This window comes from Penicillium crustosum, assembly GCF_028827405.1.
Source record: "Penicillium crustosum strain IBT 35664 chromosome Unknown utg000004l_segment0_segment0, whole genome shotgun sequence".
Classification (NCBI taxonomy): Eukaryota; Fungi; Ascomycota; class Eurotiomycetes; order Eurotiales; family Aspergillaceae; genus Penicillium; species Penicillium crustosum.
Window position 1 is genome coordinate 2,579,433 of NW_026623125.1, and position 26,770 is coordinate 2,606,202.

At 49.2% G+C, this 26,770-nt stretch overlaps 12 protein-coding genes across 12 annotated transcripts; 6 read left to right on the plus strand and 6 right to left on the minus strand.

Moving 5' to 3' along the window:
- Positions 1-493: 493 nt before the first annotated feature.
- On the plus strand, positions 494-964 carry N7487_010013 (uncharacterized protein; the record flags this gene model as incomplete). Its single annotated transcript, XM_056877743.1, has 2 exons — positions 494-600; positions 658-964. The coding sequence occupies 2 exons, from the start codon at positions 494-496 to the stop codon at positions 962-964; spliced, it is 414 nt and encodes a 137-aa protein (XP_056726323.1).
- Positions 965-1,704: 740 nt separating this feature from the next.
- On the minus strand, positions 1,705-2,741 carry N7487_010014 (uncharacterized protein; the record flags this gene model as incomplete). The annotated part of the gene is made up of 2 exons (XM_056877744.1): positions 1,705-2,242; positions 2,305-2,741. 2 exons carry the CDS (start codon positions 2,739-2,741, stop codon positions 1,705-1,707), a joined length of 975 nt encoding a protein of 324 aa, XP_056726324.1.
- Positions 2,742-3,894: 1,153 nt separating this feature from the next.
- On the plus strand, positions 3,895-4,163 carry N7487_010015 (uncharacterized protein; the record flags this gene model as incomplete). Its single annotated transcript, XM_056877745.1, has 2 exons — positions 3,895-3,917; positions 3,989-4,163. The coding sequence occupies 2 exons, from the start codon at positions 3,895-3,897 to the stop codon at positions 4,161-4,163; spliced, it is 198 nt and encodes a 65-aa protein (XP_056726325.1).
- Positions 4,164-4,350: 187 nt separating this feature from the next.
- On the plus strand, positions 4,351-5,342 carry N7487_010016 (DEAD/DEAH box helicase; the record flags this gene model as incomplete). The annotated part of the gene is made up of 2 exons (XM_056877746.1): positions 4,351-4,747; positions 4,861-5,342. 2 exons carry the CDS (start codon positions 4,351-4,353, stop codon positions 5,340-5,342), a joined length of 879 nt encoding a protein of 292 aa, XP_056726326.1.
- Positions 5,343-5,853: 511 nt separating this feature from the next.
- N7487_010017 (DUF3500 domain-containing protein) lies at positions 5,854-7,187 on the plus strand (the record flags this gene model as incomplete). The annotated part of the gene is made up of 2 exons (XM_056877747.1): positions 5,854-6,061; positions 6,112-7,187. The coding sequence occupies 2 exons, from the start codon at positions 5,854-5,856 to the stop codon at positions 7,185-7,187; spliced, it is 1,284 nt and encodes a 427-aa protein (XP_056726327.1).
- A 460-nt stretch (positions 7,188-7,647) lies between these two features.
- N7487_010018 (uncharacterized protein) lies at positions 7,648-8,580 on the minus strand (the record flags this gene model as incomplete). The annotated part of the gene is made up of 4 exons (XM_056877748.1): positions 8,369-8,580; positions 8,249-8,310; positions 7,902-8,192; positions 7,648-7,836 (listed from the first exon to the last, which is right to left on the minus strand). The coding sequence occupies exons 1-4, from the start codon at positions 8,466-8,468 to the stop codon at positions 7,648-7,650; spliced, it is 642 nt and encodes a 213-aa protein (XP_056726328.1). The 5' UTR covers positions 8,469-8,580.
- A 724-nt stretch (positions 8,581-9,304) lies between these two features.
- Positions 9,305-13,206, minus strand: N7487_010019 (U6 snRNP complex subunit PRP24; the record flags this gene model as incomplete). The annotated part of the gene is made up of 3 exons (XM_056877749.1): positions 9,305-10,354; positions 10,400-10,633; positions 10,684-13,206. 3 exons carry the CDS (start codon positions 13,204-13,206, stop codon positions 9,305-9,307), a joined length of 3,807 nt encoding a protein of 1,268 aa, XP_056726329.1.
- A 679-nt stretch (positions 13,207-13,885) lies between these two features.
- N7487_010020 (mitochondrial 54S ribosomal protein uL22m) lies at positions 13,886-14,944 on the plus strand (the record flags this gene model as incomplete). The annotated part of the gene is made up of 2 exons (XM_056877750.1): positions 13,886-13,919; positions 13,980-14,944. The coding sequence occupies 2 exons, from the start codon at positions 13,886-13,888 to the stop codon at positions 14,942-14,944; spliced, it is 999 nt and encodes a 332-aa protein (XP_056726330.1).
- A 277-nt stretch (positions 14,945-15,221) lies between these two features.
- On the minus strand, positions 15,222-16,275 carry N7487_010021 (histidine phosphatase family protein; the record flags this gene model as incomplete). The annotated part of the gene is made up of 4 exons (XM_056877751.1): positions 15,222-15,581; positions 15,629-15,871; positions 15,923-16,129; positions 16,189-16,275. The coding sequence occupies 4 exons, from the start codon at positions 16,273-16,275 to the stop codon at positions 15,222-15,224; spliced, it is 897 nt and encodes a 298-aa protein (XP_056726331.1).
- Positions 16,276-16,917: 642 nt separating this feature from the next.
- Positions 16,918-18,905, minus strand: N7487_010022 (uncharacterized protein; the record flags this gene model as incomplete). The annotated part of the gene is made up of 2 exons (XM_056877752.1): positions 16,918-18,123; positions 18,174-18,905. 2 exons carry the CDS (start codon positions 18,903-18,905, stop codon positions 16,918-16,920), a joined length of 1,938 nt encoding a protein of 645 aa, XP_056726332.1.
- A 1,614-nt stretch (positions 18,906-20,519) lies between these two features.
- On the plus strand, positions 20,520-23,054 carry N7487_010023 (serine/threonine-protein kinase; the record flags this gene model as incomplete). The annotated part of the gene is made up of 4 exons (XM_056877753.1): positions 20,520-20,911; positions 20,971-21,803; positions 21,853-22,443; positions 22,492-23,054. 4 exons carry the CDS (start codon positions 20,520-20,522, stop codon positions 23,052-23,054), a joined length of 2,379 nt encoding a protein of 792 aa, XP_056726333.1.
- Positions 23,055-24,342: 1,288 nt separating this feature from the next.
- On the minus strand, positions 24,343-26,034 carry N7487_010024 (putative pathogenicity factor; the record flags this gene model as incomplete). The annotated part of the gene is made up of 1 exon (XM_056877754.1): positions 24,343-26,034. The coding sequence occupies one exon, from the start codon at positions 26,032-26,034 to the stop codon at positions 24,343-24,345; it is 1,692 nt and encodes a 563-aa protein (XP_056726334.1).
- Between the last annotated feature and the right edge of the window lie 736 nt (positions 26,035-26,770).

Genomic DNA, 26,770 nt, shown 5'->3' on the forward strand with positions numbered 1-26,770 from the left:
GGCCCCCGAGTGTGTAAATGAAATATTCACGTACATGTCCCCTGGTGAACTGTCCTATCACCGTCCTTCTCACTGTCCTGCTGATCATCCCGGTAGACTCAATCCTGATTCCCGTCATCAGTTCCACGCTCCGTGGTGCATATCATATGTGACACTTGGAAACTCTCGGGAACTTCGTTGGTGGCACTGATTACCTTCTTCTTGTATAAGAAATCCGTTGTTTCTCCGTCTATCATTTCTAGCTTTGTTATGCTTTGGCCCATACTATTGTCTTCCTTTGTTCCCAACTGTTTTTTTCAGGGTTCACAGTTTACTGGATATTCTTTATTGGCCAGTCTTCCCCCGAGAGAAAGAAAAAGAAATAACCAACGGGAAGAATACCACAAAGCCACCTACACTTTATACCAGGAAGATTTAGATCATACTTCACTCTCCACATCTGCACCCTTTACCTTCCAATATCTCCATTTTCTATACCTTCTACATCAATACAATGGCCAGTTCCACCCAGTCCTTGCTGAACCTTGATCCCGAGCATATATCATGCATCGGAGGGCGGACAGTGGTTACATGCAAAGGTTGCGCAGGGAATGCCCCAAGGTATACACCAGCCCCCAATATAGCCTTTATAACTCCCAATACTAACCCGATTCCCAGAGGAGCAATCTGTCTCAGCTGCAACGGTCGCGGCTTCAACATCTTCGTCTGTGCACACTGCAACCCCGCAGCTGCAGCAGCTGCTGCCGCAGCCAGAGTAACGGCGAACCCCACAACTGCATCTGCAGAAACACCCGGATCCTCGGCACCGTCATCCCCCGGCTCTTTAAGTTGCAGCTCGTCTGGTTCGCATCCTTCACATATCGATCCAAACGTTGCTCGTTCGTACGCGAAATATGGGGGTGATCGTGATAGTACGAGCTGTGGGCGGATCGATAGCAATATGAATAAGCCACGGAATCCGTGATATATCATACTGGTTATACGTGCGAGGGTGTCTGATACAGCGAGGGCGGGATTGGATATCTCATGGCAAGTCCGACAGTTTCACGGGTGTGGCTGCCCACCGCTTGGAACTAAGCGGGGGATTACTCCCGGTAAAGAAATTAGACTGCGGCTTATAAGGATTGGAAGGAGTTTTGGGATTGGTTTCATGAGATATATGTGATTTGGTGGTCACCTGGTTGTGGCTTCGTCTTCGGGGTTTTCTTTGTCTTTGGACCTCGTTTTTATTTTCTTTATTTTGGATTCTATTTGGTTGATCTACTCGAGTTGATCCAGTATCATTTTCGTCGTTTCATGGTGAATGCACTGGATGCTACCATATCATGCACATACCCTTTCTTTGAAAGAGGCAGAGACCATGTTGTATACGAGGGACAACTTTTTTTCATTTGGCTTGCAGGGATTTCTATTTTAAAATTCAGTATCTTTATATTATGCTAGAACATATGCAAATCTACTTAGGAAGCATTTAGTTATCACAAAAGATCACAAGAAATGATCTATAACTTCCACTAGAAATATCGAAACCGCCAGCAGACATATATGTCACAGATATTCAAGGTCTATTATTGACTAGAAAACAGATACATATAAACCCTCATCCCTTCACATCTATAGGCTCGGAGTATCAGTATGAAGAGTTTCCATCACCCTATGTAGCTGGTCAGTACTCAAGGCCCTAAAAAAGAAGGAAAGTGATACTCACGCAGCAGGGTACTGAGTACCCTCAACATGAGTGTTCGACACCAGAGTACGGATCTCTTGTACTTCCTGGTCACTCAAACGAAGAACTGCAGACGCTGCATTTTCTTTCATTCTGGCAGGCGACTTGGTACCCGGGATGGGAATGATATCTGGACCTTGTGCAAGAAGCCACGCCAGAGCAACCTGTGCCGGGGTGCTCTGATGAGTACTGGCAACATTTTCCAATGCCTGCAATAGCTTCAGAATGTTTGGGAAGTTCTTCTCCGAGTACTTTGGGTACAGACGGCGTAAGTCACCTTCAGGGATGTCTGTGTAAGATCGGAACTGGCCGGTTAGGATGCCACGCCCAATAGGGCTGTAGGCCACGACAGTCACACCTAGCTCTCGACAGGTTTTCAAGATATCTGAAGATTCGATGTCCAGTGTAAAGAGACTGTACTCCATTTGCAGAGCGGAAATAGGGTGAACGGCATGTGCTCGACGTAATGTGGCTACTGAGACACCTGACAGACCGAGATAACGGATTTTTCCCTCTCTTAAGAATGCCCACGTTAAAATCCATTCCGTTATGTAATACTTGAGGTTGGGATGACCTACTTCTTGAGCTCTACCATAGCTTCGACGGTCTTTTCAATAGGTGTTACCCCATCTACCCGATGGCAATAGTAGAGGTCAATGGTGTCTACCCCGAGTCTCTGGAGGCTCTTTTCACATGCAGCCTTAACGTAGTCGGGATCTGATCGGAAAGTGTGCCCTCCGCCTGGTTTGCGCTGAAGCGCAAACTTTGTGGTCAAGAATATATCCTCTCGTTTACCAGATCGTTTGAACCATTCACCGGCGACATCCTCACAGTCGCCATAGATATCAGCCAAGTCCCAAAAGCGTAGTCCTGCAGCATGTGCATGCGATAGTAGATCTACTCTCTCATCGAGGGTACCAGCTGGTCCGTAGAATCCGCCGAGGCTCCCGAACCCGAGCCCGACAGCAGAGACTTGGGGGCCATCTTCACCTAAAGTGCGCAAGGGAGTATGCATTTTAAGGGAAGATTTGGAAAGTTCAGAAGAAAATGAAAGGATGATTGTGTCCGGAAAGGTAAGTGTTGTCTATGTAGATTTTATAGTAGATGCAGACTATAATAAGCACTATTCCCTTTTGGCTTCCCGACAATGACTTAGGACCTGGCTAAATACGAGAGTTTAAGTGCTAAGCGTATCAGCACTGTGGATACTATATTTATTGGATTTTAATTAATGCAATAGAAAGAAAGTCGGCCGCTTATACGGCTTCTGTAAGACTTAATAATCTGATCCATCTATTTGGCCTCGGATGATATTAGGGGGTTATATGTAAGAACGTATCATATCAATGTGTTATCACTCGTTCTTTTCATGAAAGGTCTTTTTTGGATGTATACAAAGGCCGTAGTATGCATAAACTATACATATGATCTTTCTATGTATAACTAAGAATATATAAGTTGCCCATAGAACTGTCATCTGTATTACCCTGTATTACACATCGCAGAACTCTTCCAAGGCTATTGTAGCATCTACGCTACAAAGTACAGGGGGTGTATAGATACACCACAGATTATGAATTATCAAGGGCCTCGTCTGAATGTTTGACTACTTGACCGTCTGACTCGGGGTTTATACGCCAATATCTACTTATCTACTCGCCTTTCATCCTTCATCCCCCATTTTCAAACCATGACAGATAATCTTGTCCGTTGAAACATGTTAATAGTGGAACATCCGCTATTATAAGTGTGCTCAGATGCTCTGGATAGAGATGAGAACGACGCTCTGCTCATATGAGGAAACGAACAAAGTGAGTCCAATCTCAGCCATACACTCTCTGAGGTTTTGCTTTATCTATCTCAAAGCCCTTTGGCCTTTTACAACAACACATCCTTCACACCTTCAACTTCTCACTGCGCTCAATTCTTTTCTGAGTCTCGTTGACTGACCTCACCTTGAGTTTTAGCATACCCGTTTCTGTTCTTACTATCCTGACCCTGTGACAACTCTTCTGTCTCAGTTGTTGCATGCTGATCAATTCTCTTTCTTCTCTCCGTATCACTGTGAGCTATCTCTCAAACCCCAACACTGTCAGTGATAAATGCAGCTTGCAGCTTGCACCTTCACATCTCTTCACTGCTCTTGTTGAAAGCACCCGACTGCCACCATGCCGAAATCTGTGAACCGCTGGTACGCTTGGTTTACCAGTCAAAGGATATGCATGAAGCCTGCCTCGGCATGTTTGGTCACAAGGTATCAAGGCAGGTCGTTGTTGTCCGCGTGCAGCACCTTCCTGGTAGTGACCCGAAAAGCTCGCCCTTCCAGCGAGATTCTCTGGAGATTCTCAACAACATGGTTTTCACAGAGGCAGTCTTGAATTCCGGATTTAGCACTACTTCCGATAGCCATCAACACAAAGGCTGGTTCCAATGTTGAACTGACATATGCGCACTGTATGTTACGTATTTCGGGCATTATCCCAGATGCTGACAGAGAGCCGGACAACAAGTATAAGTCATTCCGCAAATCGTTTGAGATGTTCCGAAATAGAATTTCTCTTGGTAGAGGGAGGCAGGTCGAATTATGTGGTGACATCGACACCCTTCTTCACACTATCCTTCAGATGGCCGATGTAATTGTTTGCACGCCCTTTACAGCTGGTCACTCCACAATTGTGGGTGCCATCAAACCAGCTGTAGTTGGAATTGACGAAGCTGCAAAATTCACGGAACCTGAAATGTGGCCAATTCTCGCCAACTACTATCCAAGTCCCATCTTGATGGTGGGCGACCACTACCAGCTAGGGCCCACGGTGACCTCGAGCTCGCAGGCGAACCCGTTTGTCTACCAACTACATTTTTCATTGTTTAAGCGCTTGATTGATGGAGAAAATGGATCGATTATGCTTGAAGTGCAGCACCGCATGCATCCAGATATTTCCAAACTCGTGAATCGGCAGTTCTACCACAACAAACTCACGGATCATGAAAGCACAAGCAACGAGACTGCTTCGTTCCTGCGTGGCTTTAACAAGAGGCGCTTTGGAGTGGAAACCAATCTCCTCTTTCTTGACATCTCTTGCAGCGAAGTCGAGATAGAAAACCACTCTAAGAAAAAAATAGAAACCATGCAGTGGCTACTATTGCCTTGTGCAAAGAATTGCTTGGCTTGAAGAGGTTTTCCCCGAGGGATATCGTCATCCTTGTGCCATATGAGGCGCAATTCCGAACCTACGTGAAGTTTCTTATACATGAGCATCAGAATGACCATTCTCTTGACCTTGACAAACTGTCTGTGAGGAAAATCGACTCCTTCCAGGGTGGAGAGAGCCCGATTGTGATCTTCGATATGACAGTCACTACCCACGCTGGATTCCTCGATGACAAAACCCGCTTGAATGTTGCGCTCAGTCGAGCCAAGAATGCTCTTTACATTGTGGGGAATATGACAGCCATGCGATCGAGCATTTGGAGCGACGAGTACCAACAGAGATACGCAACGTTGACACGAGTTCTAGACCATATTGAAGTGGCTAAGCTTTGTGTGCGAGACAAAAAACTGAATGAATCTGCTAAGAAGCAATTTTCCACGAGGGGGACCATAGCTCGTCGTTGATGGCGTGTTTGAGGGTTGCCTCCGGGTGGGGGAGTTTGTGGCTTCACTATGACATTTCCGCCAAGCAAAATTATGAACATGGATAGAATAGAATAATAGATATATTATTCTATATTTCTCTCAAATATATACAGAATAGAAAATCTTCGGATACATAAGATGTGGGGATTATGTCTACAATTCCTTTGCAGGTTTATACCCAAATACCCAAATTATTACTCCTGTCGAACTTGATCTTATACGGCACATCCCACATGTCCAAAAGCCGTACGATCCCATACTCCGCATTTAGGACACCCGACAGATATCCCCGGATTTTGACATGAAGCCAAACTGATTAATGTCTTTCCGACCTGACTGGATGCCAACACGGATAAGGAATTTCCCATCCCCACGCTTGTGGGGAAGGCTAGTCCGCACCTGTGTGGGGTCTCAGCCTGTGACTTGATATAATACCACTTGCGCAGTTCTTCTTCTCTCATTCATTTATTTCTTTATATCATTTTACACTATGGCCAATGCATTGGAAAAGCCCACAGGCGAATACCGCCAGTACCTGCCAGACCTCAGCCTCCCGCGTTTCCAGGGGATGTGCCAGCAGGATGCGCACGAGTACGCACACGAATTCAAGACCAAACATCAGCCACCCTGGCTGCATGCGCTGTATATGCATTGGTTAGAGCTACTACAGGAACCCTTCAAAGGCGTGACCACCGATGGTATGAACCAACCCAAAATAATACTAGTAGAATGCTTCTAACATATATAGGAAACGTCCGTCCGGGTCTATACACATTGCAAGAAGAAGACGTCCCAATTCAACAAATTGTAGAAGCAACAGAAGCTGTAACTGCCCTGCTGGATGATAAGCAAAAAGAAGCCATCAACTACCACATCGACTCCCCACAATGGCGCACATGGTCGAACCCCGAGTTCCTACTCGCGAACAAGGGCATTCGACTCGACGAAGTCAACACCGAGACCCGGGATGCAGTAATGAACGTCCTCAAAACAACCCTCTCACCAGAAGGCTATGAAAAAGCCGTCAGCGCAATGCGCATCAACCACTTCCTCGGCGAGCTAGTCAAGTCACCAGCAGTGATGAACGAATTCTCCTACAACTTCGTCCTCTTCGGCCGTCCATCAACCACCCGTCCCTGGGGCTGGTCATTCTACGGCCACCATCTCTGCCTAAACATCTTCCTGTACAAAGGACAGATCGTCGCATCCCCGTGGTTCACAGGCGCAGAGCCAAACGAGATCGACGCCGGCCCGCACGCCGGCACGCGCATCATGCAGATCGAGGAGAAGCTCGGGTTGCAGTTAATGCAGTCACTCTCGACGGAACTGCAGGCTTCCGCTCGTGTCTTCGTCCACATGAAAGATCCAGCTATGCCGCCCGGCCGCTGGAATAAGGATGACCAGCGCCATCTGTGCGGTGCGTACCGTGATAACCGTGAGGTGCCTTACGAGGGGATCCTCGCGTCGACTTTTAATGCCGCGCAGAAAGAGCTCATGTATGGCATCCTGGAGCAATATCTGCTTTATCTGCCGGCTAAATCGCGGGCTATGAAGATTGATCAGGTGCGCGCGCATGAAGCGGAGACGTACTTTTGTTGGATTGGAGGGTATGGTGATGAGGATCCGTTCTATTACCGTATTCAGAGTCCGGTGATTCTTGTCGAGTTTGATCACCATTCCGGTGTGTTTTTGAATAATGAGGAACCGAAGAAATTCCACATTCATACTCTGCTTCGCACGCCGAATGGAGGTGACTATGGTCAGGCGCTGCGGCCACAGATTCCGGGGGTTGAGGGATTGAATGGGAAAGAAATTGTCTGGTAGGTCGACTCAGCCTATTGGAGGGAATGTACTGTATGAGATGAATGATGAAGCTTCTTTCTACGTCACATTGCCTTTTTCTACCTATGAATCTTTAGATGGGGCTATCACTGATGGTTTTGTGTGTAAGGTCACCAAAACGATTCACGAAGATATGATTCGATCCATGATAAACTGAACTTGGCTGTAGATACACAAGCCCGCAGAAAGATATTTTATTCAAATCGTTATCCATATTAGTTGTTTGTTCCTACCATAGCCAGGAAGGATTTAAAAAAAAGTATACAGCCCCAACGCCGAAGCACGAGATCAAAAGATAGAAAAGCGTCAACAATCTGCAACAACCGAAATAGCAGAATTATGAGAAGTCGTCAAGGACCAAATGGTACCTGGGTAGGTCTCCTTCGCCTGTTTGCATAACGCGTGATTCGTTCAGGTGCCATAAATGCTACACAGGACACCATCAAGTGACCTGAAACTCATCATGATCAGGAATCAACTCATACCCACCCTCTGAAGGCAAGACCTTAGCAGCCACAATGACCGCGCCTACGCAGAAAACACTGAAGCACCAGCTAATAGTGCAAAGGATCCAGGACTGGTCAAGTTGCCAGCCGACGAAGAACCGGTCCTCGTTATCGAATAGATATGCCTGTAAGCCCAATCATTAGGACACTTCATCTTGGACCCAAATATAGGAGAATAATATCAACCCACCACTATCGACATGCCGGCTGCTTGCACAATGGCAGACAGACCAACTATCAAACTAAGGACACTCCACCCATTTTCGCGCAGCCGTTTCCCGCCACTCAAGATGACGAGGTATGTGACTATGCCTATGCCCTGCAGAACGACAGCAAAGGACATCAAGAACCCGACGGAGCGCCACATGGAGCAGAAGTACCGGTCTTCGCCATGGCAGTCTTCGCGTTGTGGGAAGCTCTCGCAGGTATCGGTGAGGGAGGAGCAGCGGCGGTGAAGGCCGTAGGAGTAATGGTTGTCGGGCTATAGATCCATGGTGTTAGTGGAAGCTTATTGGTGGGTGGGGATGAACGTTGTACCTTTTCACTATGGTAGCTGACCCATTTTGGAATGACGATGGAGGATACTGTCAAGCCAAATGCTGGGGGGGATTTTGTTAATAAATACAGATGTCTAGCTGGACGCTGAGAGATGCCTACAGGCCAGAAATATCACCAGTGTCCCGATGTAGACTATTGTCTTTGTGAGGAATCCTGTGTAGTTCCGATCGGTACCGCGAGGCACTAGGTGGAAGTCCATCGCTGCGGGGGATGCGATGGCGTGGGAGATTCACGATGCTTGGTACCAGCCCTGCACATCGAGTGTAGAGCAGTGAATAGTTTGAGAGGTCTCAATAGACCCCAAGCAAGACACAGGAAATAATGGCGCGAGCCAGGGAAGGGATGGGGAAGTACTAAACGGGGGGTGGGCTAATCGGGTCAGATAAGAGACAGCCCCGGAGGGTCACGCGGCTGGAGTTTAAGGAGTTTAAGGAGTTTAGGAAGGGAATGTGTATAAGATAACAAAAAGCGTTATATTGTTTGGTCACAATAAATCGCTCTGTGCAACATCTGAGTTGGAATGGGTTTCTTTCCCCGCAGACATTCAAGGCCAAGAGAGGCCAAGTAGGCCAAGCCGATTGACGTCAATGCGCACTGCACACCTATCGCGACATCTAATCCAATCACACCCCTGCTGCATCGAATGTATAACATATTTAGTAAATAATAATAGAAATGATTACAGTCAAATCATCAGGAAATCACTACTAAAAAAAAAAAAAAACCATATAAGATCACACAACTTTCAAGTCATCGGGGGCAATGTCTCAAGAGACAGCCCTTTGGAACAGACATCATCATTAGAACTAAGAGCAAGATACAGTCATAATGTACACGACGGCATGTGCCATAAACAATAAGAGATCATGACGCAAAAGACCGACCCGGATGAATACATGCGGATCTAAAGGAAGCATCAAGATGACCACCAGGAAACAGAAAAACGCCAGCCGAATACATGCCGTAGAAGAAGAAAAAAAAAGGAGTTGCGCCAGGAATTGTCACTGTCACTGTCACTGTCATTGCACTTGCACTTCATTCCGGACGCTTTTGTTGGAGCATAGCGCGGAAATCATCGTTGCTCTTTTTCGGTTTGCTCTCGCCGTCGGCGGTCGTGTCCATTTTGTCACTGCCCAGATTAGCGGCAGATGCGTTCTGACTGGGAGGTGCGATCTGTCGTTTCATCCCAAGGCCAGCCTTTCGACCGCCAGGCTGCTGCGGGCGTCTAATCGGCGCAGTTGGTTGTAGGTTCGTCTTCTTCGTTTTGTTTTCTTGCTTGACAGATTGCCCCGGGTCTGTTTTAACTTCTGGATGCAAAGTCATCATCTCTCGAACCGTGCCGATATGAAGGGGGCGTCCAGCAGTGATCTCCTTCCCTTCGAGCGCCAACGTAGCTTTGCCAGCGCTCTGAATGTCGACAAATTCCACAATAGCACCTTGGTGTTCTGGGCGCAAATTGATCGCGACTAAACGCCCATATGGCTCGACAAGGGCACGGATGCGGGCTTGATTGACGGTATCGGGAACGTTCATCAAAGCAATTGTGCGCTCTGCATGATCACCAACCGGCACTTCAAGGCCAGGGACGCCGTGTTCCGCCGGGTGTGCTGCAACTCTCGAGATAATGACTTGGTTTCCACGCCGAGTGTCGGTGGAAGCAATCTCAACGCGCAGAGGACGTGACATGAACACTTGATCATTCATCGCGACGGCGTCCTTGGCAGCCTCCTTAGTAGCGAAAGTAACAAAGCCGAATCCTTTACTAACACCGGTAACCTTTCGCTCGAGCAAGACCTTTTCGATTTCACCGAATTTGGAGAATAGTTCTTTCAAATCTTTTTCACTGGCATCCCAGGAAATATTGGCAACATAAATTTCTCGTCCTTCGTATCTGGGACCACTGCGGGGAAGTTTTAGTCCAGGGTCGGATATCTTAACACTGAGCCTCGTGCCATCTTCAAATCGCATTCCATGAAGCTCCGTCGCATGGTGCGCAGCACTGGGAGTATCCAACTGCAAGTAGCAGAAGCGTCTGGAAGTGTCAAACTTGAGAGACGGCATTCGAACATCGAGTACTTCGCCATACTGCTAAAGTTAGCGATGTCACAAATGCTAGGGTAAAGCACTTACCTTGCTGAAAAGGTTGCGAAGGTAGTCCTCATCTGCAGTGGGCGGGTAATTGGTGATCCAAAGTGTCGTCTTTGACCCAACTTGGACGTCGATGATGTTATCGGTGTCATTGAAGCGCTTTTGGTCACGAGTGAGAGCGGCAAGAGCATCTTCCTTGGTTTCGAACTCGATGACCGCAACCTCGGACTTCTTCTCGTCTCTACGGAGCATTTTAACAGTGTTGATAGTACCGATCTGTTTGGTCAGCTAAGTCGTACCAATAGAAATAGTGATGGGGAACTTACATGACGGAAGAATTGGCGGATTTGACGCTCAGTGGTACCTTTAGGCAAGTTCGAGGCGATAACGGTCGCATTCTCTCGATCGCGCGCAGGAGGGGCCGGAACCTCCGTCAGGACCTCTTCGTTGCGAACCTTTTTGGTTTCCGGCAGCTCGTCCTTTTCGTCTTGGCGTTTTCGCTTTTCAGGCGAAGGGACTGCCTCCACTGCGGCCTCCCACTGCTGTTGCTGTTGTTGTTGCTGCTGTTGCTGTGCTGCGGCTGCCTCTCGCGCTTCCCTCTCTCTGCGGACAGTCACGGCTCGCATTGCTTTCCGAGTCTCAATCACGGCTAGCTGGAGCTCATCTGAGTCCTCATAGTCCTCGCAATGTGTAACGTATGTCTGAACGATCTTGTCAGGCCAGTCCAGGTCTGTTCTCTTGATCGCTTGCTTGAGCACGGCAGTAGCAAAGCTTGGGTTCGGGGTTCGGCGCGCTGCGTCGACTGTTGCCTCGCCTTGCACAAATTTACTCCAGCAAATCAACTCCCATTCGTAGTAGGCGAGCCAGAATTCATAGCTACTACCACGGCGAGCCACTAAACCCTTGAAGGTCTCTCGCGCGCTGTCCCAGCTGCCGCTTTCGCTGAGGAAACGGATGTAAATTCGCTCCAGACGGAAAAGAGGGTCGCCCTGATACGCTGGGCCGTACTTCTTTTCTCCTAGTTCTTGCACGCTTTCGATTGCGGAGCGAATGCCAACTTCCGCGACATCAAGATCTTCGTCGGTTGAGTCAGACAAAAACGCGCGTCGGCGAAGGTAGCTGCACCAGGTGACGTGCACCTTCAAAACTTCTTCCAAACCACCAGCATCAAGCAGTCCAGTGCTAGTCGCTTTGTGTTTAATACTCGAAATCTTGTTGAACGACTGACTCTCTCTTTCCGAACTTAGAAGATACTGGGACCACAGGTTTCCAGACCACGGGCAATGACGCGTGGCACGGTCTAGGGTAGAGATTGTTGTGGTAGAGGCGCGGCGATGAAGAGATTCGCCGATCAAAAACATGACATAGTCTTCCCATAGCGACACATCGGTCGGGAAATGAAGAACGGCGCGTTGGTAGATGGCATTCGCCAAATCGAAGCTGAAATCTCCACGTTTCCGGCGGTTACGCGTCAATTCCCAATCAATGTACTCGGAGTAAACTGTCCATTCGAGAGTGCGATCGCCCGACTTTTGCGCTTCCGCGAGGCGGTGTTCGAATTCCTCTCGTGCGTTGTAGAGAGCCTTTGGCTCAGCTGCGCGGGCAACAGTCTCGGACATGATTTCTTCATACTTGCTGTCGCAATAAGTTGAAATGAAGCTTGAAAACTTTTGGAAAGTTTGATCCCAGGTGGCGTGGGGAGTTTGCAGGCGATGGCCGTAAAGTCCATGAAGATGGTTGATCTTTTCTTGGGAAGGTGCACGAGCAATGTCCTGAGCATAGAGATCCAGAAGGCGATCCCAGACCAAGTGGCTGTTGTTAATTCTCCATTTGGTAGCGTCTGCACCCCGCTGCCACACCTCTACGACCGACTCCCATGTGAACACCTCGCGCCCAACCATGCGATCCTCTTCGGTCCACTGCGAACTGGCTTCGCCATGAGCGGAATTGTAAAGATAAAGCACCCATTCGCCGTAGATATTCCACAGTTTTGTGCTGCCGAACTCCTCTTCGACAGATCTCTGGCAGAGTTCTAGAACAGCAATGCGCCCGTCGACATCTTGAGCTAACATACTTTCATCCTGGATCCATTCAGCCCAAAGATCTTCTCCCATGGCGAAAAGCTTGTCCATTTCTTCGCGTGCCGTTTTCAAATCGTTGAGTAGATCATAGCGTCGTGGATCACCGTGGACTTCTGGGTTATTCGGTGGGTAGACGTGGTTGACAAATCCTGCATGCAGTAATCCGATAAATTGCACGTGCGCGTCATGCGTGTGGGGGTTGAGCGAGATTTGATGAAAAAGCTCGGTCGCCGACCGTTGCGCATCCGGGTCAAGCGAAGTCGCGGCGTAGGTCCTCTTCGCGGGCCCATCGCGCCCTTCCGACATGGCGATCTCGAACGACATCCGAGAGGTAGGGGTGTTGTGGGTGATAGAATTGACGTGTGGGTGGATAGTAGATGGAGATAACTGGTGCTCATAAGATTCAGTACTCCGGAGCATGCTTGTCGGTGTTGGACGCTGTGGCTGGTGGTGCTGCATCGAGGCGAGATCCGCCAAAGTGTCCATTCCCGGTGTCGAAGCCTGTCTTGGGGGTACTTCAGTCGGAGAAGTCCCGTTCACTCCGCTAGGTCCTGGCGAAGATTCTCCAGTAGGAGCGTATACCTGCTGTGCGAGAGGCGAGGAAGTGTTGCCCTTTCGTCTAGAGCCTGTCCGAGTTCTCTCGATAGCTTTGTGGGGGGATGGCCCTGCAGAGGTGGCCGGTGCGTTGTTCGACGTAGGACCAGACACGGGCGTGGAATTTCCAGACTTAGGATTTGAGTCCGGCGAAAGAAGCGAATTGATGTCCATGTTTGGATACAGCTTTGGGAAGAACGATGGGATACCAGGAAATGTCGTAATGGATACCCAGATACTTTTCAAGCAAAGATCCAGATCATACGACAGTCTTGATGTACCTCAACACGTCCATTCCTGCATCGACCAGTCGTATCCAAATACCCCCTCGTTGTTGTTCCTGCAAATGACGTAGATTTACACTTGCGCGGCTGCTTTTGGCGGGTGGCTAAGAGTCTAAAGGAATGCCTGGAAGAAACGAGAGCGCTTTAATCGAGAGGGCAAGCTGAAATCTCAGATATCTCAGGTATTGGAAAGGGATAGAAATGACAGGCTGATGGCCTGGGAAGGGAAGGGAGGGATGAGGGAAGACGAAAAAGAGAGAGAAGAACTGAAAGAGGGAAAGATGAGGGCTAGTGGATACTGTGGAGATGGTTGAGAAGAAGAAACGATAATGTCGCGAGAATGCAATACAAAAAATGACCTTTAAAGATACGAGATCAACTCCATATGTAGATAAGTCTGTTCTTGCTCTATAGCCTCGTGCAGTCGCTAGTCGCATCTCTTGAAGCTATTCTGATCGATCAAGTTCAGGGTGCCTCAGGCTCCGGTATCCCGCACAGACCACAAGCGCAGGGAACTTTCACCTTTTTTCCCGACGTGAACTTCTGACAACAACATCCCAACAGCCACAATGCTCTATCCCTCAGGGCAATTGGTCCGGACAGGTATTTTATATTCATATATCTTATGATTGGTTTCCCTACTGACTTACTTTCCACCTTTAGCTGCCCGGACCGTCTCCTTCGTCCCTCGCCGAACATTGACCTCGACGGCTATCCGTTACGCTTTGAACGATGGCGAAAGCAAAAAGCCGACCGGTTTGTTTTCTTCCTTGAAGAACATGTTTTCGGGAGGATCCAGCCAAAAACACAAAGTCGCCCACCGACCCTCCGCCCCTAAGAAGGAAGATGGTTCAGGCACCTCCATCTTCGGATCAGACTTCACCGCACCAACAACCGGACCCACGCCATCCCGGCCAACGGGGGAACAACAAAAAGAAGCCATTTCCGGAAAGTTGGAGGACCGCGACTTGAGTCGCTTGCAAGTGGGACTGGGTCCCGACCCCAAGGCTCAGCTGCGATGGGAGAGGAAGATGGCTGTCCGCGAGGTCCGGAAACGAGGCCGCGTACCGACAAAGGTGCAAATTAAACGCACAGAGCGCGAATCACTTTCCAAATCTCACTGGATCAAGACGTCCCTGAAGAAGCTGGGTCCTCTGGCCCGCCAAATCGCCGGCAAGAATATCGACGAAGCCATCCTCCAGATGCGCTTCAGCAACAAAAAGGCCGCCAAGGACGTACTGGAACACCTGGAACACGCAAAAAACGTCGCCATTGTCCGTGCCGGCATGGGCCTTGGGGCCTCCAACTCCGAGCCATCGAAACCCATTACTGTCATACTCAAGACTGGCGAGCGACAGAAGATTGCCAACCCCACTGACATCTACATCCAAGAGGCCTGGGTCAACCGCGGTCCCTATGGATATGAGATGGATCACCGTGCCCGTGGTCAGATCAACCGTATGCGTCCCCCTACCACAAGTATCTCGGTCCTGTTGAAGGAAGAGAAGACTCGTATCCGCGAGTGGGAGGACCGTGAAGCCAAGGCCCAGCGGGAGCGCAGGTCTCAGCTCTGGACACAACTGCCGGATCGCAAGGTCTCTGCGCAGAACCAGTACTACAGTTGGTGATCAATGCTTTGGCGTTTGTATTATTTATATCTAGATCTTTCGCGTGGACAGTGGTTTTTCATTAGCCGATTGGAGGCGACAATTGCATTTGTGAGAAGTCGCTCTCATCTTTCTTGAGTAAGAGCGACTCATGTACAATACTGAATCAATTTCTTGGATATCAAACCATTGAGACCGGCTGTATACCTCTTAATATTCAAATGTTTATCAACCCAGCAGCCATTTCAGTTATATACTTGTTGCAATCCTCGAAATTGACTCCTGAATCATGCGAGCTCTACAATGTGTGTGACTCTTGCTGCGACGGGGCCCCCTTTTCCACAGAAACGAGAACGGGAATCACCGCACCAGTCGCCAAGGGAAAACGGCGATGGCCCAAGACTTCCAGAATGCTAGTGATGGCACCTGAGTGGGCCGTTAATGAAATGTATGTACTTTCATCGCGCGCAAATATATCGTTCAAAAGATTGTGAAGCCGATCGTTGCGATGCTCATTCGACTCGCGGACCTTAGGATCCCACAACATGTCTTCCTCGGGGAATCCTGCTTCAAACTTGTACTCCGGGTACTCTTCTGCGATTTCCGAAGCCGTTGAGCGACGGTCACAGGTGTGCTGACCCATCGTCTCGCGGAGGAGCTAGTTATGTTAGACCTTGTAGGTTGTATAGTAGAAATCAAACATACCTCTTTAATGGTCGGCTTAAAGGGATCCGTGTTAGGGATCGCAAGTCCCTGAAACGTAATCTGCGCCGTTTCAAGGCACCGGTTCAGGGGGCTCACGTAGTAGGACTCGGGTGACGGGATGCCATCCTTGATCTGCTGTTTCCAAGCTGAATGTGCAACTTGTGCCTGGCATCTGCCCTGTTCAGTAAGGCGGGCATCGACCCAGTTGCCGTCCTCGTCTCCGTCTTGGAGAGACCAGTAATCCTAGAGGTCTAATTAGCGTCTAGTTCGTGGAGGAAATGCTCAGCCGCTTACATCCCACTTTTTGGTTCCGTACTTGCGCTCAGCAACGTTGTGGACACCCTCGCCGTGCCGTCCAAGAAAGAGTACTTTGAACTTTTTGGTCTCGCTGGCGTTCAGGCGCTGAATGTGGGCGTCAAAGCGGCGCCACTGGCTGTCAGTCTGGTTCACTCCTAGGTGCTCATCGTAGTGTTTTTCGATGAGCCCGAAGTTTGATTTAACCTTTATAAGTCATCAGGTAATTGTTTGATGGTTTGAACAAGGATATTGGGGTCTCTTACGTAGTCGAAGGTGTCAGGGTCAGTGGCGGGGTCATCCTGGCGGAAATACCCCGTTACTGTAGTGAAGCGTAGCAGCGGAGAATCCATTGTTTTGGAGTTGAATAAAGTACGAGTGTTGGTTTGAACCGTAGAAGAACAAGGGAAAAGGGTTGGTTAGGGCGGGATGAGGGAGGTTTAGGGCTGAGGTGGTGGAGACAGCAAAAGGTGCAACCTGAATTCAAATGAGATATGTTCACTGCTGAAGTCAGTTTTGGAAATTATCCCGACACTATTTATGATCACTGGAAAGGGGAGATTCTGAGATCTTTTTTTTTTGTGTGTGTACGCACATCGGTATCCATCCATTAGGGGCTCCAAGAAGGAAGCTATGCCTACAACTACAGTAGTGGACATAGTCGGCACAGGACTCTCTGTATGAATACTCAACCCTAGTCATCTACCAATTACCGTACCTTGGGTTTATATAAAAGCGTCCGCGTCTTCACGGTATTGGTTACCACTGTTGAAACCATACATAATTGTACTTGCGTGTTCTAGATTATTACTTTGAATATACAGGGTTTGATGGATATTAAATGGAAATGAAATTGTATTTAGTCATGAGGGGCCATGGTAATGGGACAATAGATGTCACCTATGTATACCCTTTGCAATTAAGTATCGTTCAGAGCCAGCTCAGCCAATTATCAAAATTTGATGCATCGACCTGGCGAGTTGAAAACAAGCGGGTCAGTCCAGGCGCCAAGCGTTCCGCAGTCCACCCAGATATAAGCTTTTCTTTGTAGACACGATGTGTCGGCCAAACAGAGACAGACATTTGTAGGCCATGCCTTCAAGCCCGGAGGCTAGAGACATCGATGATTGCCAGACACCAGCAAATGCCAAGGCAGTACTGGAAAGCAGGCGGCCAGCACTTTCAACAACAGGCTGAACAAGTAGACATTCTCTACTGATGAGCAGTGGCCGATTCTCGGTGTTATCCCGTAATCCGTTTCCAACAAGATCTGGTGATCCACGCCGAGCCGGCGAGACCAGTAGATCCTTTGGCACAGACTGCAAGCCAGAGAGTATTGCAAGTTGCTTGGCAAGTTTTTCTGAAACTCCCCTGTGATCTGGCCTGGGTACCTGGATTCCAGAGTTGCGCACGAGCGACGTGGAATGGCGCATTCCAAGGTTGCCAGCGGCAGTACCTGGCACTACAGGAATATCCATGGTGCGGAGGGACCTTGTTCGGTGCACATTCAGATCTGAAGTGTGATGGACGCCGGTAGTTGGGCGGTTCGTCGAGGATGCCGTCTTGGCATCGACCCTCTCTGAACTTACAACACCAACCGTCGAAACGCGCCAGCGCAAGCTCGAGCTGCCAGATGGCACCCCAGCTGCGTGAACCGGTCGAGATGCGCTTGAACTGCATGGATCGTGGGGTTGTCCACTTGCTTGGTTCTTCGAGATCCTCTCTTGTGTGCAGAGTATCTCGTGTCCCGCGGATGAGTTGTTTGTGATGTTCTTGCCAGATAGGAGTATGTCGTGTCCTGCAGCCTGAGCCTTCGCAGCGCTCCTCCTCGATGGTAGAACGGCATCTTGGGACGACACATTCTTGGAACCTGGCTTGCCAGATAGTAGAATAATGTCGTGTCCCGGCGGAGTACTCTTTTGAGTATTTGTCCTGATGATATGCTTGGCGATTGGTACTGCCACAGGCAGTCCCATAGATGGGTCAATCCCAGATGGGCTGGTTGTTTGTTTCCTGATCGCCTTGATCGTTGGAAGTGCTTGGGATGAGCTGGATGATGTGTCGTGACCCGGCGAGTCCGAGTAGCGCGCCTCTTGGATTGGCACTTGGAGAATCGGCTGCCTCGGCCTTTCTTGGAATGCGGCATTCATCGGAACATCGCTAGCAGCGGCACGAGCAGCAGCCTTCTCTAGGCAGTTGCACTACTCGAACGTCAGCGTGCTCAGATGTTCAATGTGAATGTAAAACTTACTCGCTTGTGCTGCTTCTTGTGCTTCTCACAAGCACCGTATTTCCGAGCCTTGATATAGTTCTCCTTCTGTGCCTGAGAGCGAGGCTTCTGTTTCTTTGGCACATTGGCTGCGGTGTTCATATTCAAGTCGAGAACCATTTCCATGCCTCCCGGAGGGGGTGCCTCGGAGACAGATGTGTTCTCTGGGCTAGGACGCGGAGAGATGCTCCCGCTAACGTATTCTGACCAGCTTGGGGATGAGAAGCTGGTGTTGGAGTCCGAGGACATATCCAAGTCAAGGGCAGTGGCATCGCAAAGGCGCTGCAGGTGTAGCGCAATCGCTGCCTCACGGCGCTTCTCCTTGATACTAGCAACACGCGGGTCGGCAGCAGCCTGCGCCTCAACCAAGCTCCGGAATGTGTTGCTGCTGTCGTATGGGTTGTACCCCAAGAACGCAGCATCGTCGAACAAAGGAGCCGCCGGGTCTTGCATGAATCCTCCATTCATTCCCATGAACTCCTCTTGTGGGAGATCATAGCTGGTCATGTCGAAGGGGGATTGCATGAAATCAGACGGGGAGGTGAAGATTCCATCTGCCTCATAAGGCAGAGCCAGATCCTGGGGTGAGACGGTGGTGGCGGTTGACTGGTCGTCGTAGCCTGAAGGGAGATCGAGGAATTGATCGAAGTCAACCCATTCATTGAGGGTTGTAGCATCCATATCAGGGAAGAATTGATCCGCAACAAAAGCCATTGGAAAGTAAAACAAAGAGTGGGTATCACTAAGGGTATCTATTTATGAAAAGATGAGGAACACAAAGTCAAAGAGAGAGGGGGCCGTTTTAGTTAGGCCGAGGTGAGGGATCCTGAGGCAGTAGGATACTAGAAGAATAAGGAGGTCGTGGAGAAGATAAAAGGACAATAGCTGGCTTCCGGGGAAGGTAAAGAACCCAAGACCTGAGGCAACCGTTGATTCTATGTATGCTCTGTCTCTCGGAGTCCGCCATTCCTCTTCGGGGTCCCCGACTTGACGCTAATCCTCTTTGGGACCCCGACACCCCGCTCGATCGCTCTAAGCCGCAATATGACTCAAAGGACATACTCCCGGGGTACTTGTAATTCTATACGATTTACTATTGAGAGTGAGGTACCTACAAAGTATCTTTTAGTAGAAGAAAATTCCATATGCTCTTGGCCTTTTTATAACTATGTTGTAGGTAGTATAACTTCTTATATAGTGGATATTTCTATATTTCTATGATGTAAATACATTAACTTGAAAAGTTCCACTCTTTACAATGCAAAAAGATATCTTTTTCGAATTGCTCAACATTGAGAGGCTGTGTTGCACAGCCCGGCTAGGTTTGTACTAAAAGCATACACGGGGACAATATCGCCGGCACGTTATATCTACAAACCCGACATGTATAGTCTGCTTAGGATCCAAGAAAACAAGCAAAATGCATTATTATATCTCTGGGAAATGTGAAAATATGAATAATCTCGATCAATTGACTTTAAGCCACAGTCTTTAAGGGTTTTGTTGACCCACTGCGTATGACACAGCTTTTCTCGGAGCTTCGGCAAAGATTCTTTTTCTTTTTGTTTTAAAAAAAAGAAGCTTTGTTCATTAGCTCTAGTTAGGTGATCTCCTAGTCATATACTCCGTACACAGACCAACCTTTGATCTGGGATAAGATGCACTGCATGGGGGCTAATCTAAGGATATGAAAAGTAAAAAAATATATTCTGCCCTGTTGACCGACAAAGCTTGGCCAATATAGGATGTCGAGGTGACCGTCCAAAGTATTACAGTAATTGAAAAAAAAGTATAGCTTTTGATATGTAGAGATTTATGTGTTATTTATGTTATAGAAATAATAAATGTACTCCTGATATTCATGGATGTATTATATACAGTACGGAGTATTGTGGACGATGTATGGCGATGTGCCCCAGTGCCCACCCCGGGCCTTGAAGGTAGCTTAGGTAAGGTCTAGAACTCCCGCAATCCATCGAGATTCCTAAAGTTGAGAATCTTCCCTTCCCCAGATCTCATTGATCTTCAGATTTTATTATTGATAGTAACTATCCAACCTCTTCCATTTTTGGTTTCTTCACCTCTTCCGCTTACCCCTGACAAGCAAATCTACCCCTCCATCCCCCCACCGACAAACAGCTGTCCAGCTCCACTCTCGGTTCTGTTGTGGGGAGGGTCGAGACTGATCAACTGATTGGCGCCTGGCAAATGTTTCGAGAGAAAAAATAGAAAAAAGCCCCTACTTTACCACGGTCTGTACAGTCAGCAGGCCCGGACCGCTGAACCGTCTGGAAAATCAATCACGTCACGTTGTCATTCTTCCCGACCATGGCCGCTGCATTCGATGAGGAAGACCTCGCTGTCCCCCTCCCCTCCGACCGTGATCGTCCGCGTGAACGTGCTAGGACTCCCGCCTCCAACCACTCCGCCATGGCAATGCCCCCGCCCTCGAGGCCGACCGGCAAGGCCGAGGACCCATTGCAGTTGCAGTCACCATCGACTACCCGAGATATGCAACGCCTCGACCAGTACCAGACTATAAGGGTCTTAGGCGAGGGCTCCTTTGGCAAGGTAAAACTTGCCATTCACCAGCCAAGTGGACGTCAAGTGGCCCTGAAGATCATCTCACGACGCAAACTACTGTCCCGAGACATGGTTGGGCGGGTGGAGAGAGAAATCCAGTACTTGCAATTGCTACGACACCCTCACATCATTAAATTGTACAATTTACATCCAAAATTCAATTGGGGTTTCATTTGGCTGACCAATTATGTTTTAGGTATACGGTGATTGCGACCAAGTCCGATATTGTGATGGTGCTGGAGTATGCAGAGCGAGAGTTGTTCGATTATCTCGTGAGGAAGGGAAGATGCGGTGACGACGAAGCCCGGAAATTCTTCCAACAAATAATTTGTGCGGTGGAATACTGCCACCGACACAAGATTGTACACCGTGACTTGAAGCCCGAGAATCTGCTCATTGACAACCAGAAGAACGTTAAGATTGCGGATTTCGGTTTGAGTAATATTATGACAGATGGCAACTTCCTCAAGACCAGCTGCGGTAGCCCGAACTACGCGGCTCCAGAAGTCATCTCCGGAAAGCTCTACGCCGGTCCCGAGGTCGATGTATGGAGTTGTGGTGTGATTCTGTATGTGTTATTGGTAGGCCGATTGCCTTTCGATGATGACTACATCCCCGCCCTTTTCAAGAAGATTGCAGCCGGCACCTTCCACATACCTGGGTATATCTCATCCGGGGCGGCTCGTTTGATCCGGGCAATGCTCCAAGTTCACCCCGTCCACCGCATTACAATTCCTGAGATCAGGCTGGACCCATGGTTCACCAAAAATCTCCCCCAGTACCTGGAACCGCCACGAGAGGAGTTCATCGCCCCAGGGGCGGGCTCGAAGAAGGTTGATTCCGCAAAGCTTGACGCGGCAAAGCCTCCGCCAGTCCAGCACAAAATCCATCGAATTGCAGTTTCCAAGCTTGAACGAAGCATGGGGTATGGCCGAGAGGATATCGAGGAGGCATTGAGACACCCAGAGCCCAGTGCGATCAAGGATGCCTTCTCCATCGTTGTTGAGAATGAGATGATGCAAACCAATTGTAAGCATTGAAATATTTAATTCACTTACCTCTCCGCTAACGACAACAGCACCCACGGAAGATAATTTGTTAGCCCAAAATGTTCAGAAAGGAGCTGCGCCTTCATCTGCGGATCGGACTCCTGCGCCTCGTCATCAAGGATCTCCTGCCCCCGCCATGGACAGGACAGTTAGTGCATCGCGCCGGAGGGCATCGGAAGATCCACAGCAGTCAGAATCTGAGGAAGAACCCCGCGTTAGCCACGTCCGGATCCTCCCCACTAGCTTGCCATATGTCCACGACCAACTCATGGAACAACGTGATCGAGATAAAAGAGCTCGCAATGAAATGCTCGAGCAGCGTCGCCAAGAAGCCGCTCAACTTGACCCAGAGGGGCATGGATCTGCCTATCGGGACATGTCTCCCGAAGAACAGGCCGCAACGGCCCGTGCATTGAAGCCCCACGCACGTAGTGTCGTCGACTTCGACAAATTACGATTCGAACCGCCAACCGGTCAACCCCTCGAGAAACAGCCAAAGCGGAGCCGCAAATGGCAGTTTGGTATTCGATCCCGAAACCAGCCATATGAAGCCATGCTGTATCTCTACCGGGCAATTGCTGCCCAGGGTGGATTGTGGGATATTCAACCGGTGGAATCAGGTATGTCTCCACTTATACCTGTTTCGAGCTCATTCTTACACCTTGTAGGCACTAACATCGGCCCCGATGCGACTCCTTCCCCTGATAAACCCAAACCCTTGCAGAGCAAATACCCCGACCTCCCATCCGACTATTACATTCCCAAGGATCCATGGTTCATCCGTGCACGTCTGCTGAAAGAAGGCATCAAGGCCCCTGGATCCTCCACCAGTGTTTACAATAGCCGCAGCGACCTCGAAGAGATGCGCCGCCGCTTCAACATCTCGGGGATCTCTGCCCCGACAGAAGACAGGAACCGAGACCTCCAGTCCTCCGTGCCGGATAGCGGTCTCACGAGCGGGGCCTCCTCGGTTAATGGACCAAGCGGACTCCCGCACATCACATACGGTGTCTGGGTCTTCCTCGACATCCAGCTTTACCAACTCGAAGAAAACAACTACATGGTTGACTTCAAATGTGACGGCTACCAGAACGTGATCCGCGCCGAGGGCGATACCGAATGGCATCCTATCAGCAAGCGCTTCAAGAATAAGGAGAAGGAGGTGACCAGCCCTTACCCCTTCCTTGATGTGGCGTCTGATCTCGTCGCCCAGCTGGCTGTGGCAAGCTAGACCAGTCTGTTTATCTGAGAGCTGGATTTGGCTTTTGTTCATACAAAAACTACCATGATAATTATCTTACATTAATTTCTTATTCATATTGCTTGGGTGGTTGCATAGGAGCTTTTTGTTTCTGCTGCATTTTGGTGTCTTTCCAGCAAGCGAGTCGTATCGTTGTGGGTTCTATCTATATTGTACCTTACGTAGGTACGGAGTATGTGTCTGATTTCTTTTTTCTTCTTTCCCTTTCGCATGCAAATATCCGTTCAATGAACTTTTTACTGCTTCACTGAGTACATAAATACATAGGAACTGAGTCTTTTGAGACCATAAATTTATAAATGTCGTTGAAATAGCCTCAAACCGCCGAGGTCACTCCCATGGATCAACCTAACACTACCTTCCAAGGTTATGTCCAGGTGTTTATCTACCTATATTTAATCAAAACGGCCCGTTATTGACCAAGTCTCACAAGGTAATGAAATTGAATCAATCGTTTTGAGTACAGTGCTATCAACGTGTACATAGCCATATCTGCTGAATGCACTGAAACTTTTCCGTACCCTAGCACCGTGGCATATGTGTGTGTTTTGCTCTTTTTTTCTTTTTATTTCTCCAATTCTGCACCACATCTTCACAAAATCATCAGGCAGACTTGTGAAAGGTCCGTATTTGAAACACAATGAACAATCGGTTGATATTACCCCCAGCAGAACATGGTCTGGTACCAATGTAGATCAGCATCGACAGGAAACCAAATCCGAAATCATGGCGAGCAATGTCAACCCAAGTGAACGCGGGACTCCCATGAATAATATCTTTGTTCGCAAGCCACAGGAGTGGGCTGCAGATTCACGGATTTGCTTGACATGGGGAGATCACTCTGACACCCTTTTTTTTCATTTTCTTTTGGGTCTGTTTGCATAAGATGGTGCTGCATACAGCAATGCATCTTCCCTCATTTTCCACATTCTTCTGGGGGCTTCAATTGTTCTTCTACAAGTTTTTCTATCGCAGCCGCGTGCAATCGAGGAAGAGGGAACCCCCTCGAGTGTATTGTGATCGTGGCTTTTTTTCCCACTCGATTTGAAGGTTTCCATTCAATATTCCGATCACCTTGCCTGCTCACCTGTGCACTGGAACGTACTGGCCAGGAAATATTCTGTCAATAGATAACTTTTTTGGGGGGATTTCGTTTTCAATCTTTTTTTCCCTTGTTTTTGATGTGATCATTGGCTGATATGAACGGTGCATAGATTTAAGCGATAGTCAGACAACAGATCGGGGAGTAGATGGGAAGCTATTTATCACCATCCTTGCAGGGTTTCTTGACAGAATCCTGGCCAGGGACACGGTCTATGGCTTTAAGGTAGACCCGTTCGCTACGTCGTCGCTGGCTCTCAGACTGGCCACGATTTGTCCCAGCCCTGCCGATGTGAGGTTGCATTAGTGAGAGATTGGCCCCAGTCATCTCAATGGGCTCCGAGCTTTGGTCATCACGGCGCGGAGTTGTATCGTTCGTCACGGAATCGTCGTTTGTCGGCTGAGTCGATTCGGCCCGAGCATTGCTATCATGGGTATCGTTGACTTCTCCAATGATACGTCCCCCTCCAGAAATTCTCTGCTCTGGTTCATAGCCTTTGCTATCCCCTTCGTTCATGGGGCGGTTAGTGGCAGATCGCTGGCGTAGAGCGGCCTCCTTGACCCATGGCTTGAAATGAGGGAGAATCTCAACATCAGGGAAACGAACAGTGCTAGCACGCACGCGTAGGGGGTCCCGGTTGGTGGGCTTACCCACACGTCCTTTTCGGCCGTTAGAGGACGCACCCCGACGAGGGCTTCCTGGTGCACTCGGGGACTTGGGAATGTTACTGGGCTGTTGTTGAGCTCTTTCCTGGTTTCGCAGCCTGACCATGTGATCACGCACAAGTTCGATGATCTGGCGGATTTCTCGGAATGTCTTGCCGTGACCGACATGTTGGCGAAGCCAGTCCGGGACCGGGGCGATGATGGCAGTCGGATGCTTGCGGCCTGGACCTCGAGGCACGATACTCGAAGACTTGTCTTTGTCTTGGATCTGGCTGGCCGAGGGAGTGGCCTCCTTCTGACTGGATGTCTCGGTGATAGGTGCGCTTTCGGTTTCACGTCCAACACGCATTTGCTCTCGCCGGCGGAGGATGAGTTCGAAACTCTCCACTCCATCCCACCTCTCCATTCGGCTCAGAGATTCTAACAGGAGGTCACACTGTGTAAATGGCCATTGGTCTGCACGGTACCGGGCACGCTGGTAGTGCTTTCGGCAATAATGGACCCAGACGCCGAGTGGGAACAGCTTGGTAACGGCCTTGTTTCTGCCAAACACGTGGGAAACAACCTTTCGGTAGTGCATTCCATCGGGCGAGGGATGCATTCGACATGGAGCGGCAAATTCACATAGGTGATCTTCCTCGTTGTTGTCGTTGGCATCTTTGGCATCCTCTTGTTTGTTGGCCGGTTCTATGTCAGTTGCTGGGTAACCCCCCTGCACTTCTTGCTCCTGGTCGCGGGGGTATCCATACAAGTTGCCGTTATCAAGAGGGTAAGTCTGTCCAGTGGAGTCCCCTGCATGGTCTGGAGCGTGACCATGACGACCACGCTGGATGTTGCTCGGGGATAGTGTTGGGGAGGAGCTAGGCAGGCTTTGAGGGAGTAGGTTATTGATTCCGGGTGGGACATACATCTCCCGGGGATAATGATTGAATCCCATAAAAGGACTTTGTGGTAGTTCTCGGGCTCCAGGAAGGTCGGCAGGTTGAGTCTGGTATGAGGGACTTCTGCTGCGAGCCCGTGTGGTTCGCTCTAGTCTCTCCCGGTATGGGTTGGCCCAGTCTGCAGCATCCCTTAGCGCTGCTCCTCGGCTGGGATCATATACATGATACGATCTATTCGTGCTGGTGAAACGGGGACCTGGTGGCTGTGCTGTGCTGTATTGCTGGAGGGGACTGGAATCCATTGTGGCCAGAGGTATCAACGGCGAAGTAAGTGGGGGCGAGAGAAGTAACGATAGGGGTGGGTTTCCCTGGTGGATCGTTTGAGTAGGCCTGCCGGGGCTGATATTTCAATTAGCTGACATCCTCATAAAACACGATTCTCTTCACACCCGAGACGGGCTTGTATCGCAGATCCCAGCTCATGGGTAGTGAAAAAGTAAGGTGAAGGCAAAGGAATAGTAAAAAGCCGATGAAAAGGTAGGGCTCTAGATATCATATGCTTGGATGCTAGGAAGATAGCGACCCTAGGGAATATATCGTATACTTACGGCGAAACCTGTTGGTTGGTACGGGGAGCATTGCCTGGCCTAAGCTCTTTCCGTTAGCATCTCATCCCAAGACGAACGGAAAAGATGTGCACATCAACAAGTCATGGGGGAAGGATGAGCAAGGCTTAGTAGATTCGGGGGATGTTATGTGTACATACATTTTCATGTCCTCCTCTGGGAGATGGCCCCGATCACTTGGGACATCAGGGTCCTGGTCCTGCATGCTGGAAGTTATGATGCAAGAGAAGATGGGGATAATGAAAGATGGGAAAGTACGCCCTTGATAAGGACGTACCTGGGTAATGATGAATGTTGATAGCAAAGCCCGTTGGCGATGATGCACGAGCTATCTGATATCGTGGAAGGCTTCAGGTGGGCGAAAGTGGAAAGTAAAACAGTGCGAGGATAGGACAGAGGAGGAAGAGGAGTA